Genomic DNA, 18882 nt, shown 5'->3' with positions numbered 1-18882 from the left:
AATTGTAATTTTTTTTCATGCTAAAATACTTGTATCCCAGTGTAAAGATAACATCTGTCTTTAGAATCTTTCGTCAAATTATAATAACTTGGCTGCATGTACAGGCTGATGGATAATGTTAACTAAAAACCGAGTAAATATTTAAACATTTCTTTAGCAAACTCACATTCAGGTCCATGGATATTGTTGTCAACTCAATTTAAAACTATTCAAAAAAAAATGTGTTAACTGAAACAAAAGTGAAATAAAATATAAATATTAGATGAAAAACTGTTTGTTTTTTTCCTACAAAAAATAGATGAATATTTTCCGTTTATATTTTTAGTTTAAGTAGAAGTACAAAAACAGGAAATAAAACTAAAACTCAACTAAATCTAGTAAAAATAAATTAAATGTACTATAAATAGTCATAATTTAATAAAAATGACAAAAGTTTAAATAAAAAGTGATTTAAAAAAAAAAACTATAATAATAAATAAATAATACTAAAATAACGGTTCAGGTTTGAATGAAACGCCCATTTCTCAGTCAATTCCCGATGGATACAATTTTCTTCCTGAATATCCTCTTTCATTTGGAAACACATCACATTATGGGAGTAAAATGAGTTGCGAATGTTGATTGTAATGGGGGAGAGAGAGAGAGAAATCGGTCTGGACAAACTAATCCAGAGCGTCTCAACCGAGAACAATCATGTGTGCTTCGCTCTCGCTCTTCATCTGACTCGCTTCTTCAATACCAATTTTCCTTTAAGAACTTCAATATTGCAATAACAAGATATAACAGAGAGGCATGTTTGCTGTCAACATGAATTACTCCAAAGAAAATGGAGGATCGGTGTTGATTTAACGTACATTAGTGTTGATGACTGTGGACCTGCTCTGTTGTGTTTTATCGAGTCTCGGGTCCGTCCTAGGATTAGTTTTTCACCTGTTGTGTGGTTCAGCAGGTGAAAATGGAGCATCTGATCACTTAATAAAGTAACAACAGGACATTATTTGAGGAATCTGGGAAGCAAAACTGATGCAAGTCATAGTTGCAAAATGCTTGACTACTAATGTGCGAGTGGAAAGAAATCCGCCTGGTAAAAGAATGCAGCCACTGCGACCAGACCCTTCCTTCACACACACGGACCAAACCCAGCCCTTACTAAAACAGCAGAACCTGATCCTTAGCCACACACACACACACACACTCACAGAAACACACCGGCTCATGCATTGATTGCTGATTTGAAAATAATTTGAAGATTTTTTGAGAATCTGTGCAGTAATACATCATGTGTTGCTTCACAGTTCTGCAATTTTACTTTGGGGACAGAAATTCTGCCAGAGGTTCGCTAAAACTAATCTAGCAAAACCTTTCTTTAGAGACGTCCAAATACAATAGAGGTGTATATATATATAAAAATATATATATAAAAACAATAGAAGTCTATGGCATGTCCTCATTTAGATATATATGCAAACGTGTGTGTGGTTTAGGGTGGTGTTGGGGGTTTAATGCATGGGTGTTGTGTAAAATAACATGCAAAAGTACACACACACACACACACACACACACATCTTTTTCCAGTTGACAACAAAAATTTCACCGCTAGGCATCACCAGCTTTGAACTCAGGAGGGAAACCACAAATAATTTTATGAAGTGTTCAAATACTGACAAACACATTTTGTGCACCACTCTTGCTCGCGCACACACACACACACTAACACACACAAACACAAAGTCTTAAGGTGCCAGGGCTACAACAGATTGAATCATTTAACGCCGCTCTCCGACTGGACACACTCCATGTGTGTGTGTGTGTGTGTGTGTGTTTAGGCACACCCCAAAAGTTACAGCGCAGGAGCTGCACGGCATAGAATAACTACAAGCGCACACACTCCCACAATTACACTTTTACAGCTGTCACCTGCTATTTTATGACCCCTGACCTCTTGACATGCTTAAAATCACATGCGTAAACAGACAGACAAAAGCAGGAGCAATGCACAACTCTTAAAGAGGTCATATCACACATTCTTCACGCATACAAAAATATTTAATATAATAATGTTTTTATCCTAAGATCCACTCTAGTGTAAGTAAACCAAAAACAGTCATTTTGTGGTTAAATGTGTCTGTTTCCCGCATTTTACTCTTTACATTATGCAATATGGATGGTCATATGATCAAATTTATTTATCTGTCTGACAATAGAGAGTTTTGGAAGTTTGCAACACTTTAATAAATGTTCCTAAAAGTTGTTTTCAAAGTACATCAAAGTCTTTTATCTTGAAAGATCATCATTTGATTCATGATACGACCCTTTTAAGAGGTAAGTCCAGTAAAGCAGTTAAAGTTAGTGGAGGGGCTTTTTTTGTTGGCGACAAAAGAGAAAAGGGTGTCATGCACACACACACACACACACACACACACACAGATGAAGCTTCCTGTGCTGGAAGAGGAGGAGAGTGAAATATAGGCCATGTTGACTTTAGCTGCTAAGGTGGACCGAGCCAAGGCTGTGTCAGATCCAAACCTTTCACTGAAGTTGAAAAACGCTCTAATGTTGCCCAGCGCTGAAAATACGGCCCAATTATGTCTTAAAATGCAGGAGAACAGGAACATAACGCGAAAACTGGACCCAAAATCACACATGGCACACATCATATGCATTCAGTGCATCATCACAGAAGAGTTTGATGCGTGCGAATTAAAGAAATAGTTCACCCAGAAATAGAAATTTTGCATTTACTCACCCTCATATCGTGGGAATTTCGTCCTTCTGTGGGATACAAAAGGAGATGTTTAGGAGAATGTACAAGCTGCTCTTTTCATACAATGAACGCATATGGTGACCAGGGGAAGAGGAACTACGAAACGGACAAAAAACAACACAATAAAGTAGTCTACTCGACCAAGTCTTTTTGTGAGAAAGCAGTCACTTAAGGAAATATTCCATCTTTTTCAATAAACCAAAACATTTTAATATCCGTCACATGACCTGTGAGAACTGATGGTATTCAGCATCACTTTCATAAACATTTAAATATGCGCAAATACAAATAAGATTTAAGAGCTATGACAGTAGGGAAGCTTTTCAGTGAAAAAATGACTTGCATGGAGCTTTTTTTGAATGTGCTTTTTGTAGATTTGATTCATTGTATGGAAAAGAGGAGCATAAACATTGTGCTAAATATCTCCTTTTGTGTTCCACAGGAGAAGAAACTCATACGGCTTTGGAACAACATGAGGATGAGTAAAACGATGACAGAGTTTTGATGGTTTTTAGTAGTAAGTAGGTCAAGAATCAAACCAACACACGGTTTGCTACACCTTTGACTTTACTGGTAAACACAGAGCTTTTCGTTTTGACAGCTCTTGAAACGTCTGATTTTTTTCCCCCTTTTCTTGAGGGCCAGCAGTGGGCAGGATCAGTAAACTGAGCTGGCGTAAATGTTTTTCCCAAAGTTTAACTCTACAGTTCATCTGTGACCTCAGGGAAACCAGAGAGGGGCTTCACTGCAATAAAATCACAGGAATCCACACAAACACACACACAAACGTGTGTGTGCCACGTCCATCAGGGGAAGCAGAAATCTTGACGGTGTCACGCATACCTAAGAAGACTCGTGTAGAGTTGCTTTGCTTGGCATCGCTCGTGGACCGGGAAGGAAACCCAGTTTGGAGCGCTCTGTTAAATCACCATTAAAAAAAGAGAAATTCTCGCTCACCTGTCAGAGAATATGAGCAGTGCACAGTGCCGCCCTCATTATTGTTTAATCAATATTATTCATAACTATATAAATACAACAAAACACACCGGCTGATTAAATATCATTCACTGCATTTGAAATTCATTTTAGTAGTCACTTATTTACAACAGTAAAATCGTAATAAATTCAAACAAAACATTGTTAAAAGCTTTCAGAATTGTTTTTTTATATATTAATATCACACCAACAAAGATTTACTGTAGTAACAGTCACTAGTATATAGAGTATATAGTATGTATGGGGAACAATGGTAACCAAGCTGAATTTTCATAATGTAATGCATTCAATGTAATTTGAAGAGCTGGTTGTGATCTGCAAAGCTCTCACTCACCTGACTTAACAAATCACATGCTTAACTATACTATATGATGCTACATATATCTCCAATTATGATTGCAAAATGCATGATGCACTTGAAGTGTTTTGATAACTCACCTGAATCTGTGAATCCCGTCTGAACCTCTAAACCTCATTCAAGAGCGGGTGTGTGGGGAAATAAATCCAGATCGATTGGTTTAGTCCCGTTGTCTGTTGGTGAATGAATGTTACTCACAGATCCAGCAGCGGTCAGTTCCGTTCATGAGACAGACACACACTGACACACGCTCGCGCACTGAGAGAGGGAGAGAGAGAGAGAGAGAGAGAGAGAGAGAGAGGAGGGGTGACGGAGAGAGAGCCAAGGTGAGAAACTCGACTGAGCCCCCCTCAAACACACACAATTCCAGACACAAACTGTATTAGAGAGGGAGGCTCTGTTTCAAACCCTAGTAAGCCGCCTACCTAGACGGCATTTTTGGGCACCATATGCGGCGGCGCGTGGTGTTTTGGGTAATAGTGTAACATCTTTGCCCGTCAAATGAGCACACAGGATTTTGTGGATTCACGCGCGCCAATTATGCCACAAAAATGCTGTCTTAGCAGCAACTCGCTTTGTTTTCAGACGCGTCCAGTGGGTGGTCGTGGGTCTTACATCTGGCAGAGTCGCGTACTGCATTTTTCTGAGCATCATAGTGCCAGACAGCATTTTTGTTTCGCATGTATTTTTAGCAAACGCTTGATAAGCGACTTACAAATGATAAACAAGCAATTTATCTTACAAGAGCTGCAATATTAGCATCTCCAGATGCGCCTGTCGACTCCGTTACGCGCCTGTAACACACATGAATGACACAGGCACCTATGATGCTGTCTAGGTAGGTAACTTGGTTTGGAGACGCCGTGTGTGGTCTAGCGCTATGCGAATTATACTTAGACTTTTAGGGTGTGGAATTTCGGCTTTATAGAGAATATGTGAAATATTACACGTGAATACAAATGTAATTTTCGAGGCGCAGTCTGTGAGGTTCGTCTCGCGCTTCATAAACTACTTTGGCTGTACATTCACAATCAGCTAACCGTTAATTATCTTTTAAACAAAACGTTTTTTATATATATTAGTGATATGAAAACCTAGTAGCTACTCACCTCCTCAGACTTACGATAGCGTCTGTTTTTCAACTAGTGAAAATAAATGGTAATCTAACATGGGATAGTTCACCCAAAATGTTTAATTCTGTCATTATTTACTGATCCACAAAGTTGTTTCAAACCTGTATGAACACAAAAGAAGATATTTTGAAGAATGTCGGTGACTAAAAAGTTGATGGACCCCATCAACTTTTTTTTTTTTGTTTAATACTATTGAAGTCTCATCAACCGTTTGGTTACCCAAAATATCTTCTTTTGTGTTCAGCAGAACAAAGAAATGAATACAGGTTTGGAACAACTTGTGGATCAGTAAATGATGACAGAATTTTCATTTCTGGGTGAACGGTCCCTTTAATACTGAGACGTTTTAAATCCTTGAGAAACAACTAAGCCCTATAACTAGTAACTTTTGCTAAGACCGCTCGACCTCTTTCTGTGGGTTGTGAAGGGGGTGTAGCGGGTGAGGAGGTCAGACTCCAATCATTCGCACCCTCTGGCAGCATCAGACTTTGTCTTTGCGCATGCGCGTTAGTGCTCTGCTGATGTTCCGCCGCTCAATTGCCACACTAATGTTTATTTATTCCACGATACTATCTCATGGAGTCATTCCAGAGTCTTTGATTCCGGTAAATCATCGGAAACAATCGGCGTGTGTGTGAGATGAAGAATCCAGATGGAGCGCGTAATGAGAACACGGAACAAACTCAAGGCAGATGCAGTGTGTGTGTTTGTCCCAAACAGATCAATTATTATAATCATCCCGCACCGTCCGAGTAGGAAACCGTGATGCATCACACTCACAGAATTCCAGAACTGAACCTAAAACACATGAGGATGAATCGCACATCACGTGATCAAGATCCTTTAACGAGGGCTTCTCTATAATAGTGTTGGAAACCCAAATAGGTGATAATATATCTATAAATAAATCAAAGAGGCACAGTGCTTATTAAACCAACTTTTATTGTGTTTCATCATGCAGCTCATGATCAACACAAAGGTCTTGTTTTCATACTCTCGAATTACCTATAAAGCACCATACTCTTCTCGTCAGGTTACAAAACGACTCGCTTGGACTGCACATTTAACATTATACTGCGCATCTTCCAAGGAAACATTCATCACGAGAACATTCTAAACTGATCAAGACAGTCTTCTGAAAAATACTAAGCCCGGGAATTTTTCCACCACCTCAAAGCACTGAAAAGAACGTCATTAAAAAGATGTGGAACAGCTACAGTTCTGCCCAGAACTGGCCATCCTCCAGATCCGAGTGTGTGCGCGGGATGACAACTGTACACCACGCAACTGTTTAAATACTATCAAATATTTCAACTACACCAACTGATGAAGATCCCTCGTTCCAAACCTGTATGATGTTCTTTCTTCTGAGGAATATCTAGTTTTCATCTTATATTAGAGGCATCAAGATGATCACTGATGCCTTAAAGTCAATGGTTTTGTGGTAATTGTGAGTCACAAATCAGACTAGAAAGCTGTGGAGGGGAATATTCTCAGATGATAATGACATGATTTAACTTGATGGAAAATAGCAGTTTAGAGATTCTGTCTAACATCTTCTGTGTTTGACGGAAGAATGAAAATCAGATGTATGGAATCATTTTATTTTGGGGGTGAATTATTCCTTTAATAAATCTGGCTTGCAAAAAAAAAGGCAGCAGAAAGTTCTCCGCTGGATGCAAGACAATAATCCGATCAGCCTAAAGCTGAACTATTTTTCATTTTCTGCAACACAAACCTCAGACAACACCATTCCTCCAGTGAAGCACCACGCTCGTGTTGATACTTCTCTGCGGCACAGACTGGAAAACTTGAAGAAAAAAATGATTGGAACTGGGGAAGAAAAAAAAAAGAAAGAAAAAGGCTCCTGGAGGAGAACGTGTCGAGCTCTGGGAGCGGGAGGATGATTCTCCTTTCAACACAACAGTAAACTAAAACACACAGCCAAAACCACACTGAAGTGGAGAGCCCAGTCCAACCAAACAACTGGGGAATTGACTTATTCAAATACTTTGTTTTATATTTCATTTCATAGTTCTTTGTGTTGATGAGTGGGGAAACTCTCACATGCTTTCATGCTGACACACAATAAATAAATGCTGAATGGTTTTTAACGTCACTGCATGGCAAACTGGTCTGTGCGGTTGGTTTTAGGGGGACTGGTACCACTGGTGCGGATCATAGACTCAAAAGATTTGGGATCGCGCATGTGGCAACAGCAAAAATCCAAATATTTTTCCTAATGTGCCGAAAAATAAAGTAATTTCTCAATGAATAGCGTCCATGTGTGTGTGTGTGTGTTGACGTGTGTGGGAGTTTCTCAGGCCTGTGTAAGCTTCTCAACATTCCTGTGGTATTTATGGCACCGTTCAGTGGCGTTTTACTCTGATGAGTGTGTCACATGTGTGAGAGGTCAAGAAATAAAAGAGCCGTCTCCTCCTGCCCCACACAAGCACTTCACACACTCATACAAACCTTTCAGGACGATCTGTCTGTGCCATCTACAGAAACCCCACTCACAGGAGTGTGTGTGTGTGTGTGTGTGTGTGTGTGTGTGTGTGTGTGTGTGTGTGAGAGAGAGAGAGAGGACAGTGTGGAACCTGTGTAGAAGAAATATGTGAGTCAATGGCGCCCCCTGCTGTCTGTCTAGCATTCTTACACTTCAAGTTTGAGTCATTCATGAGTGTGTTAACCTTTCATTATCATGTGGGAGGGGAAATAGTAATTCTGCAGCAGTAAAACCGTTAACACCAGAGCAGTGAGATATTTATCTAAATTACAGAGGGGTTTATTGCCACAAGAGGAGGATTTAAGTGTTTGTTTTCTATATAGCAGTGGCTCATATGCTGGTCTCAAACTACAGTCATAAATCATTCTGTTCCTCAAACTAAATGTACATATTTATAACTTTATAAAGTGTGTTGCATAACAAGCTAAAACCAGGACAAAAGGCACGAATGACGGCAGATTTGAACTAAAACCTTGAAATATGTTCACAGAAAGTGTCACGTGTTAGGTTTATAATTATATACAGTTCATTAATTACAATGCAATTTATTGTACAACTGATTGATAGATTGTTTACTTTTTTCTTTTTAGAACTTTTTACAATATAATATAAACTTACAGTTCATATATATATAAAAAAATAATCTCTGTCTCTCTCTCTCTCTCTCTCACACACACGGTTTATTTTAAGGTGTCTGTGTTGCAGTGTAATTATACATTTAGGTACTGAGTAATAATAATTAACTACATGTCCTTAGGAATAGGGGTTGATTTAGGGTTAGTTTAAATTTTGTAGTTGCATGTAATTATGCATAATTTATAGTTATTACTACAGTAACTATACATACATGTGTAACAAGGACCATGTAATATATATATATATATATATATATATATATTTTATGTGGGGTATGTTTTGTGACAACATACCCCACTAGACCCAACATCCATTAAACATATCTTTTTTTTTCCAGAGCAATAACATTGAAAATGTTTAATATTTGTTGACATATGTGTCTAAAAACATTTAAAAAATTACACCTATAATATAGAAATATATGCAATATACAAGTGGAAACCGAGTATGAAAGTTCTAAAAATAGTGGCATAACAAATTAATATATTTGTAGACAGTGCATGAAATTCTGAGCTGTCAAACCTGCTTCACATCCACAGGCAAACACATGAGCTTCTCACACTGATCATGATTCACTCCAACAGTGTCAGGAATGGAGGAGACGAGACTGGCATGATGACGACACCTGTGCATCTATAAGCCATATGTCTGAAAGATATGGAGAGAAAAATTAGGAAAGATTACAGTCTCATGCTCTACTGGTACAAATACACACATGGTGTGTGTCAATGTGATGGACAGAGAGTGTCGAAATTATTAAGCTTTCATTTTAAATTCCTTAAAACAATAACTTATATTTATCGGGATGATGTACTGTAGGTATGTGGCGTTTAATATAGAGCTGCATATTCTGTTTAATAACGTGATTCTGTCACCATCTCATGAATCGTTTCATTTAACATGAATACAGTGATAACTTCTAGTGTTTATTATTTATCGTGGCAATCCAGGTTAGCCAGTAGGGGGCAGTGCAGCATGTTAAATATTCTCTTCATGAAGCGGAATATGATCTATGCATGCATGCAGACTAATGACTAATTACCAATGACCCATTAAGTAAAATAGACGGCCACTATGACAACCAATAAATTTGATGAATCAAGAGCAAATGAAACATTTTAACCGTTCAAGGTACGTTTGAGTCACACAAGCAGAATTATGAATTATGCACGACTGCTTCTGCTCGTCATGGAGAGCACATGAAACTGCCAGAGACAGAGAAATAAAGAACCATCAAAGTGCTGAGGGAAGATAGCACTTCATAGGGAACACTTGACTTTGTAGCATTAGATGAACAGATCCCATTTTTAAACCGATTAGGCCACATTTTGGACCCTATGGAAAGTGACAGATACATGAGCATCCATCCAAACAACACAGCTTTAGAATATACAGTAATGCTTTATAGGAGAAAAATATCAATTTTTCACTGATTTACATTTGCAGATATTACTTTTTTTTAAATGATTTTGAAATAAGGCTGCGTTTATTTTAACAGCAAAAGCAGTAATATTGTGAAGTATTACAATTTAACTGTTTTCTATGTGATTATTTGATTACATTTTTGATGAGTAGAAAGTCAAAAAGAACTAGCATTAACATTATAAATGTCTTTAATGTCACTTTTGATGCACCTTTGCTGTATAATAGTAGTTTACTGACCCCAAACTTCAGCTTTGTTTAATTGTTGGAGTTCTTCATCAGGTATACCTGTCCACAAAAAAGGTTAGTTCTACTCCTGACTCCCACAATATAGGTTCCCTGGATCATCTGAATTCTCTCCTTGGACATCAGATCTTGTGTTTCAGCACTACAGCATTAAGACATGCCCGTCCGTTCCTCAGTAAACACTGCAGGAGTGTGTTGTCTTTCTGAACTCCTCTGCAGACATCACACAGCAAGAGTCGACACACTCCTTCCTGGAGTCTCGCATCGTCTTGACGCTCAGTCCTCATTACATCTCGAGTGGACCTGCCTGTCCAGCATCCGTTTATCTGTAACTTCCAACACATGGGCTGATTAAATACTTAAATGCTTTGTCAATACTGTAATGGTGTACTTGTGAATAAAGCTTTGATTGACACCTGTATCAGAAACACCTGATGTCCTGCAGCACAGAAACCTTAAAAGTGTTTATTTAGACACTTAATAAGATCAAATATCATCTGCTTGTCTGAATTGCTGATGTCTCTTTTCTTCATCATTCATCATAAGGAAATAGGAAACACTTAATTTCAATGGTCCACCTCAGACATTCAGTAACTTTGCAACTACATGTCAACTTATACTACTAACCTGAAATACCCTAACATGAGAGTTAGTTGACATGTAGTTGCAAAGTTACTTAGTAGAACGTCTAAAGTGACTAATACCAAATACTAGTCAAGTCACCTTTATTTCTGTAGCGCTTTATACAATACAGATTGTTTCAACGCAGCTTTACAGTGATAAACAGGAAAATAACGATTTGATTGTGCTGTAAAGCAGCTCTATAAAGCCAGTCAACAGTCATTAAACTGAAATCAGTTCAGTGTTGATTCAGTTCAGTTCAATAACTGTGTAAAGTCTTTATATTTAATTCAATGTTACTTGCGTTTCGTCATACTTATTCGTTGGAATTTACTAGCAATGTCTGAGTAAAAAGTATTTCAATTAGTTTCAGATATTTGTTGAGTGCTGTTGAAGTCCTCAGCTGGTGTTTCTGTGGTTTTAGTGGCTGAATGAAGTCATTTCTCCTGAAGTTCAGAGGAACCGCAGGTGTGGAGAATCACATGACATATTCCACTAACATTACTATAACACCACGACCGCGTCCGAAATCACACACTCTCTTGATAAATAATGATTACTTCACGACTGCTAAAAGAGCGTAGTATGATTGTGTATAAATGTCAGTATATACACAGATCCTCTCCCGTGGCCTCATGGGATAGTAAAGTGTCCATCATCTCACCGGAAGAAGTAGATCATCCGGGGACTTTTTCCCTACACTTTTATGAGCTCTGTAAAATCAGACACTGCTCTCGTCACATACTGTGTGTCGCCTACTATATAGTAGGGACGTGTGTATGCACCATTTCGCATCTGTCATTTTGCTTGCAAATTGATTGTGCATTTTTATTTTATTATTTAGTATGACTAGAGGTAAAACAGCTAGACAACTTTATTCCTGATCAAGTCCTAAAAGGTGCATGTTAGTACCTTATAACATGTACCCTGTGGTACTACTGTAAACCTAATAAGGTTCACATTTCTCTGAGAGTGAACTTAAGTGTGATTTTAATTACTTTTTTGAGGCCACTGCATACAATGAGTCAACGCTCACTGTGATGCTGTGAGGTCATGGAAAACTAAATCATAAATAATCACATGCATGTTTGATGTTTGCATTTGTTTGCTCCGACCAGCAAAATATGAATTCACATTGATGGGTTCAGATTCAAATCTTATTGAGATTCAGATCAGTTCAGATGTTATTTACCATGTTCCAAATCACGCTGATAACTGTCATAAGTTCCCAAGTCTCACCGTTGTACCATCTCGGATGTGGAAATAAAGATGCAGACATGTGCAACACTCTCAGCTCTGCATCGGAAAGCTGTTTTATTAGAGCAGGAATGAGGAATAATATCACTTGAACTCACTATTAAAAAGAAGCAGGTTTTGGGATTCGGAACTCAAACACATGCATATACTTTGACTCACACAGACTGTAGTAACCACACACACACACACACACACACACACACACACACACACACACACACACACACACACACACACACACACACACACGAGTTAAGGCAACTGTTGGTGGTCCCCAAAGCACAGTATGAATGTCACCCACAAGACTAATGGAAGCGTTTCGTCACACACACGCACACACACACACACACACACACACACACCAAAACCTCTAACAAATCAAAATCACAAGCTTTCTCCATCGCAGCACTATTTAGAGTCACGCAGATGATCGATTATTAAATTTCTACATCGGTTCTTAGCTGTAATTCATCCAGATAAGTGAGTTGTTTTGCTTTTGTTTCCCGAGCGCAGTCTCCATGCACACACACTGCACATTAGAGCATTTACTTCATTTGGTATCTCATTGGCCTCTGCCAAGGACAGAAAACATTGTGTTTAACTTTGGTCTCAAAGAACTCCCTGATTCACTCCAGCTTGGGTCATATTTTTAATGATGAATACACCCCCCCCCTCACAGAAGGCTGAAGTGCTCCGCCAGTCTGACGGCTGTGTGTTTTGAGGGCTAGTTTGTCGGGGATTGGCTTTCACACACACAGGCTGAAAGGGTTACTGTTCAATCTATTCTGCGCTCGCCAGAGTGCGCGGCCGAGTGGCGCCGGCGCGTCACACACACACACACACACACACACACACACACACACACACACACACACACACACACACACACTCTCAGCCTCCTCCAAAAAGCTCTAGACATCATCAAGAAACAGAGCTGACAACTGCCCCCACCCTGCGCCAAAACACAGCAGCAGCAGTGTATCTGTCACAATAACCTCAGCAATAACACGCACTTTCCCTCGCAGTGACAGGCGCGCGTCTCGGGAACACGGAGAGCCGCTGTGCGCGTGAAGTCGCGTTTTTACGAGTCTCGCATCTCTTGAACTCGCAGACAGTGTGTTTGCTGACTAATTAACAGTCTGGTACCGTCAGCATCAGTTCACAGTCATTGTAGAGGGGTTGCAGTGTTTCTCACGCCGAGACTTTTGGACAAGAATCGGGCTCAGATTTCTGTCTCTCAGACTCCCCCCCACCCCCTCCTCTCTTCCCCCTCTTCCCCTTTCCAGAAGCTGTACGCCAGGAGCTGCTGGCTCTCCCTGCTCTATTTCACCAATGACAGTGTTTGAAAATGGCTGCATCATATTTTAGCGCTGTGTTAACATCAGCGCGCTTTTACGCACAGCGTTTCCATGCGGAGTATTTCCACAGCGTTATGAGCAGGAACGGCACAGAGAGAACGATCTGCATTCATTCTGCAACATATGCATCATTCAATATTTTTCATTTCTCAGATCCTTCACACTCAGTCCAAGTTTAACAGATTTTATTGCTAAAACCATGGCATTTACATTGACATGTTTATTATTATTATTATTAATATTCTCTTAAATTCATTTTTAGAAGTTTTCAAGTAGAATTTCTGGTATATTCTATTCTCTTCTCTTTATCTATACATACTCAAAACAGTTAAAACAATAAATAAAACGTACACATTTGTTTTTGTTTTTTTACTAAAATACTATATGATTTTCAAAAGAAAGAAAAGGCTGAGTTCACGTGTATAATTTTTTTTTTAAATCTTCATTATTGATATTAATATTTGTACAAAACTTCTAGGCATCAACGTAGTGTTCTTCTTCAGTCTCTATAAATAGAGTTCAGTGAGGAAAGTGAAGTTCTCTCTTGCGTCTTCGCAATAATTTCATAAAAATAACCACGAGCTGAAGTGCTCCTCGTGAGAATATATGGTCCTGATCCTTTAATAAAAATAGCTGCATTCTTCTTCGTCTTCTTCCCTTGACTTAAATATGTACATATATGTCATATACTTTGAATTAAAAAGCTATATATATATATATATATATATATATATATATATATACACATATACATATATATATTTAAAAAAATAGATTCGCTATGTGGCGCCACACATCCCTGTCCGTGGGTAAACAGTGCAATCATTGAGAATCGATCCACCCTCTCGCTGCTCAGCACGAGCACTTGCACTCGGAGATGATCGGGTACTGCACCGGTATCCACGTGCAGAACTTCTGCCGCAGGAACCCCTGGCAGTACCAGCGCAGGAAGGTCTTGGTCACCGACTTGACCGGCTTGCAGGACATGCCCTCGGGGAAGGAGCACGAGCGCTCGCTGAAGCAGTTCCCCTCCTTGATGTAGCGCGGCCAGAAGCGCACGCCCAGGTCCTTCCAAGTGTACAAAACCGGGCAGTGCGTGTACATCCACAGCCACTGCAGAAACTTCCTCCGCGCCTTCTTGCCCAGCTTGACGCGCCTGCCGTACGGCGTCTCCGCGAGGTCCAGCTTCTTGAGCTCGGGCGGTATGGGCATGCGCGGGAGGTCCGGGGGCGCGCTGGTGTTCAGCTGCGCGGGCAGGTGGATGGACATGAAGTTGGGGTCGAAGTGGCTCCCCAGCTTCTTGCGCAGCGTCTTCTCAGAGAGGTCCTGGTCACGCGGGTCGTACTCCGGGTCGGGCTCCTCGATGAGGTACGGGACGGGCAGGTGGTCGCTGGGCGAGGGCCTCAGGCGCAGGTAGTGCTGGGCCGCGGTGCCGTGCGCGCACAGGAGCAGCAGTAGTAGCGGGAGCGCGCGGGTGATGCTGCCCATGACTTGTCTTCTGTGTGTCTATGGAGTGGAGTTGGCCCTCACTGCGCCCTCGTGCATAAATAGTCCGAGCGACAGCACGAGCGAGATCTTTTAATAGACGGCCGCGTGGCCCGGAATGACATGGGCTGTTTTTTTTCCTTTCTTTCTTTCTTTCTTTCACAGGGATACTCGCTCAGGTGAGGCGTGCCAAGTGCGAAAGGTTCAAAAGCGTATCCTCATCGGACTTTCCTCTAGCGAAGCTGTTGGCGTGTCACCATGGCAACGGGATAGGATGGGATGGCACCGTTTCTACAGCCTGCTCGGGTTTTGTTGCCGGGTGCCACCCAAACTGGCGTTTGAAATGTCAGCGCGCCCGCGGAATGGAGCGCGTCTTAGCCAATGTTATTTTTACGCTCTCGCTCTCTCTCTCCCTCTCTCTCTCTCTGAGCGCACAGGCTCCAGTCCGTCCCGCCGAACCGGCGCTGCTGACCCGGGACGAGAGCCGCTCAGTCTCTCCTCAGAGCGGGCAGATCCTGCAGAACTCCGCGCGCAATCAGAACCTCAACCCGCGTCTAGAACATGTTAGGCATTAGTCCCGTATAAAAATCAGACTCTTGACAGTTCCGAGCAGTCCTTTACACGTCACGCGTTCCCGCGAATATCTGCTGCATGTTCTTCATATCCCCGCGGTGTCAGAAATCCGTCCGAAAACTCGCCTGGTCCTGATCTGGGACAGAGGAGAATGAGCGCGTCTGGAGGAGAACGCCTCTCTTTCCCAAGTTAAATATCCCCTCCCATTCCCTCCCCCCTCAACTCCAAGAGCGCGCGTGTGTGTGTGTGTGTGTGCGCGCGGGGCCAGCTCACCAAGAACCCTCACTCTGACTGACAGCAGAACACACACACACACACACACCACAACAGCTCTAGATTTATCACAGGCTGTTACAGAACAGCAACCAGAAAACACACATTTGGGATTTTCCATATCTTGCACATTCCGTGACACTTAACCCACCTATTATGATGGTCTTGCACAAATAATGTTCAAGTGGAAACCTTATAATTCATTCATACCACATTCAAATTACACTCTGTGCTGGATGCATCGGTCATCTGGGGCTTTGGCTCATATTAGCATGATGCATATTGTGTATTTATTTAAAGGATAATTATTTTAATGCTTTTCTTTCCCCTAATAAACCCTTTTTTTTTTTAGTAGTCTGACATGGCTAGTTGTGCCACACACACACAGGCAACATCACTTTTCCCAAGGAAAAAGAAAAACAAAGTGAAGTGCTTAGGAATCCAATAATTGGTCCATTAAAGCGCCTCTGGTTTGTGTGGAGGTTTGTGGATTCGGCTTCGACCTTTGCTCTTGCCACCGGCAGAAACCAACGTGCATGAACTCTCGGGGTCACCAAATAAACGGCCACAATTAAGTGTTTCAACAGGCCACATAGCGAGACGTGTCACCTCTCACGGTGCCTGACGTCCAAACGACAAGGACAAATTCAGCACCACCATCACTATCATCCAGAAGCCGAGCAGCTCTCAGGTGAACAGGAGGCGAGTCAACGTTCAAATCTCCCCAATTAAATTGTGCACGAAAAATGCATGTGTAAAACTTTACAATAACTAGTCATTAAAAAAAAGTCAAAATATTTGAATGCACATTAATTCATCATTAAACTTGAGAATTATTTAATAACTATTTCATAATGCTCAAAAGATGTGATATTATTGGTTGATATTCTTAATGAGCGTGTTATCTGAAATGTCTGTGGTGATTGCAGAGGCTGGAGGGATCTCCCTCTGTGAGCTGTGGGCTTCATGACATGAGGAGTGTGAGGAGTGTGAGGCATGTAAAGCAGGGCCCCAGCAGTCTGTGGATGTGTGGATGTGTGTGTCGGTGGCAGACTGTCTGGCTGCGGTTCTGTGGTTCTGTGGTTCAGCTGCCGGGGTCACGGCGCATATTGACCACTAGAGGGCGCTAACGAGAGCGGCGCACTGACGCTGCACTAACACACCATCAGGAACATTCAAACAGCTAAACATGTCCTGGAATTTTGGTTTAAGTATATTCAAATTTGAACGAATGAGCTTCTGATGTTATGCAATAAATAATGATCATCATCTGATAATGAATGTTGTAAAAAAAAAAAAAAAAAAAGATGTAGCTAAACCCAATCAGGTCCATCAGTTTCATTCTTGCAAACTAATGCACATAGTTTGATTTAAAAAAATATTATCGAGAATATATCTCAAATGCATAAAACCACTTTTAATCTGGCAGTATCTCAACAGACGTATGGTAGGATTCACTTAAAAAATGATTCATATAGACCCTCAAATACTGCAAATATATTGAGTATCTAGACAGAACTAGAAACTAGAACGATGGATGGATGGACAGATATATAGATAGATGGATGGATAGATAGACATAGATGGATAGATAGAACGATAGATAGATCTGAAGATATTCTGAATAAACAAATATAAAAAAAAATAGGCTATCTAGTGTAGTTAGCCTATAATATTGCTGACTCGTGATAAATTGCTTAATGTCCAATCAACGCAAATATCTAACGTGAATATCACTTAGGCTCATTTGATGCTCAAATGAACTGTGTTGTTCAGTCAGAGTAAACAAGCGAGTTGTCACTCATCTCTCGGTCTCTGCTCTCGTTTCTCTCAGTGTTTCTCTGGCTCAGTGTCTCTAACTGGAAGCAGATGCTGGGAATCTGGGCTCGTTTAGCGCTGCCTGTTTGAAGATTTACTCTTTATTCTTTCTGAAGCTTTCACTGTAAGCCTTGTAAACAGCATTAAATTGACGAATCTCTGTGGCGACAGCGATGGAGGCCGGTGCCGCGTGTTTATCGCGATGTAGTGATGAAGTGCTCGATGAAAACGAGTGTTTGGGCCGGTCCGATAAGAAATAATTTTCGTGAGTTGGTACCGCGGGATGATGTCATACCTTACGTTCAGCATATGGGAGCAACGGCGTTTGATTGACAGCTCAGACTGTGAGGGTTTTCAGTGACACAGCATGGGGACGCTTCCCTCTAAATGTGTGTGTGTGAGAGACTGAGCGCACAACTCCAACACAACACAACTCTACTCTTCTATTCAGGCCTAACGTGTTGCACAGAAAGGGGAGGAGAAGACACAGGAAGAAAAGAAAAGTGGAAGGGGGGTGGGTGGGCAGGAGGTCAATAATGATCTCTCGGCCTCATTTAATTGGGATGCGGTCAGTGTGTGTGTGACTTCACTGCATTCCAGCTTGATTAACCTCATTCATGTTGCCTAAAATTAAAATGAATGCGAGAAAATATCCTGCTGGGACAGAGAGCTGGGAAAAGGAAGAGACCCAGGGAGAGGGCATTCCCAATGCGAGGGGGGCGGGATGACATCACATTCCTGGAGCCAGATTCATAATAACCACAAGATATTGCTGTAAACGTAATTCAGCCCGTCTCAGAGGCCAAATGCGTACGGTTGATGTGCGAGTAGCTGCGTGTGCCCAAATAATCAGTTTGACGGCTCAATCGGATTGGAAAGACTTCATGTAAAAGGGCTGGACCTGAATTCATCCAATTAACATGAAAAAGAAATAAGCATTTAAAAGCTTGAATACGACTATCTTGCATTTATTTTAACTTTCCGCCAGCTAACCACTACTCCGTAACCCAAAATGCACTTGCAAAACAAAACGTACTTCTAATCTGATCTCACTTTCTAATATATTTTGGCATTTATACACAATACTGAAGTTTGTCACCCATCTAAATATTCATATTTTGTTGTTTTGTGCTAGAGCACACGCTACACAACACATCGCAGATTAGCTTTACTTGAAACACGATCAAATCATTGGATCAATATGTCAAATGAACAACCGCCATGACATTTAAGAGCTGATAAAATCATTTCTGTAAGAAGAAACTTCTCACAGTACATTAAAGATTCTTACCAACTCCACAAACTTTGTAGTGTATATATACTGCCGGGCCCCCCCCAAAAAAAGCCACTGTTTGGATTTAAATAGGCAAAAAGAGTCTATGATTGGATCATTATTGCAGTGATTATTATGTTTCTAGCATGTTATATGTTTG

The 18882-nt window shown here is 40.8% G+C and overlaps 2 protein-coding genes and 1 gene segment (V, D, J or C); 1 reads left to right on the top strand and 2 right to left on the bottom strand.

The window, feature by feature from the left end:
* Window positions 1–4492, bottom strand: part of ntn2 (netrin 2) — a 33148-nt gene extending 28656 nt beyond the window's left edge. Inside the window, exons 1-2 of one of the 3 annotated variants that reach the window (XM_084398467.1) lie at window positions 4199–4492; window positions 2747–2772 (exon numbers count right to left, since the gene is read on the bottom strand). The gene's annotated coding sequence lies outside the window, so the exon portion shown is untranslated. The remainder of the gene's footprint in view (window positions 1–2746; window positions 2773–4198) is intronic. The other 2 variants (XM_084398469.1, XM_084398468.1) reach the window with 2 other exon arrangements.
* LOC311284461 (Ig kappa chain V-III region MOPC 63-like) overlaps window positions 1–18882 on the top strand; it is a 945935-nt gene that overhangs the window by 492369 nt on the left and 434684 nt on the right.
* On the bottom strand, window positions 14056–17759 carry nog2 (noggin 2). The gene has a single exon (XM_084398474.1). It carries the CDS (start codon window positions 14786–14788, stop codon window positions 14153–14155), a length of 636 nt encoding a protein of 211 aa, XP_084254600.1. The 5' UTR covers window positions 14789–17759; the 3' UTR covers window positions 14056–14152.

Source organism: Rutilus rutilus (genome assembly GCF_951802725.1).
Source record: "Rutilus rutilus genome assembly, chromosome: 24".
Classification (NCBI taxonomy): domain Eukaryota; kingdom Metazoa; phylum Chordata; class Actinopteri; order Cypriniformes; family Leuciscidae; genus Rutilus; species Rutilus rutilus.
The sequence above is the reverse complement of the archived record's forward strand: the minus strand, read 5'-3'. Positions and strand labels throughout refer to the sequence as shown.

Bases quoted from the DNA above. Each gene is read 5' to 3' on its own strand.
- nog2 (XM_084398474.1), bottom strand. From the start codon at position 14,788: ATGGGCAGCATCACCCGCGCGCTCCCGCTACTACTGCTGCTCCTGTGC.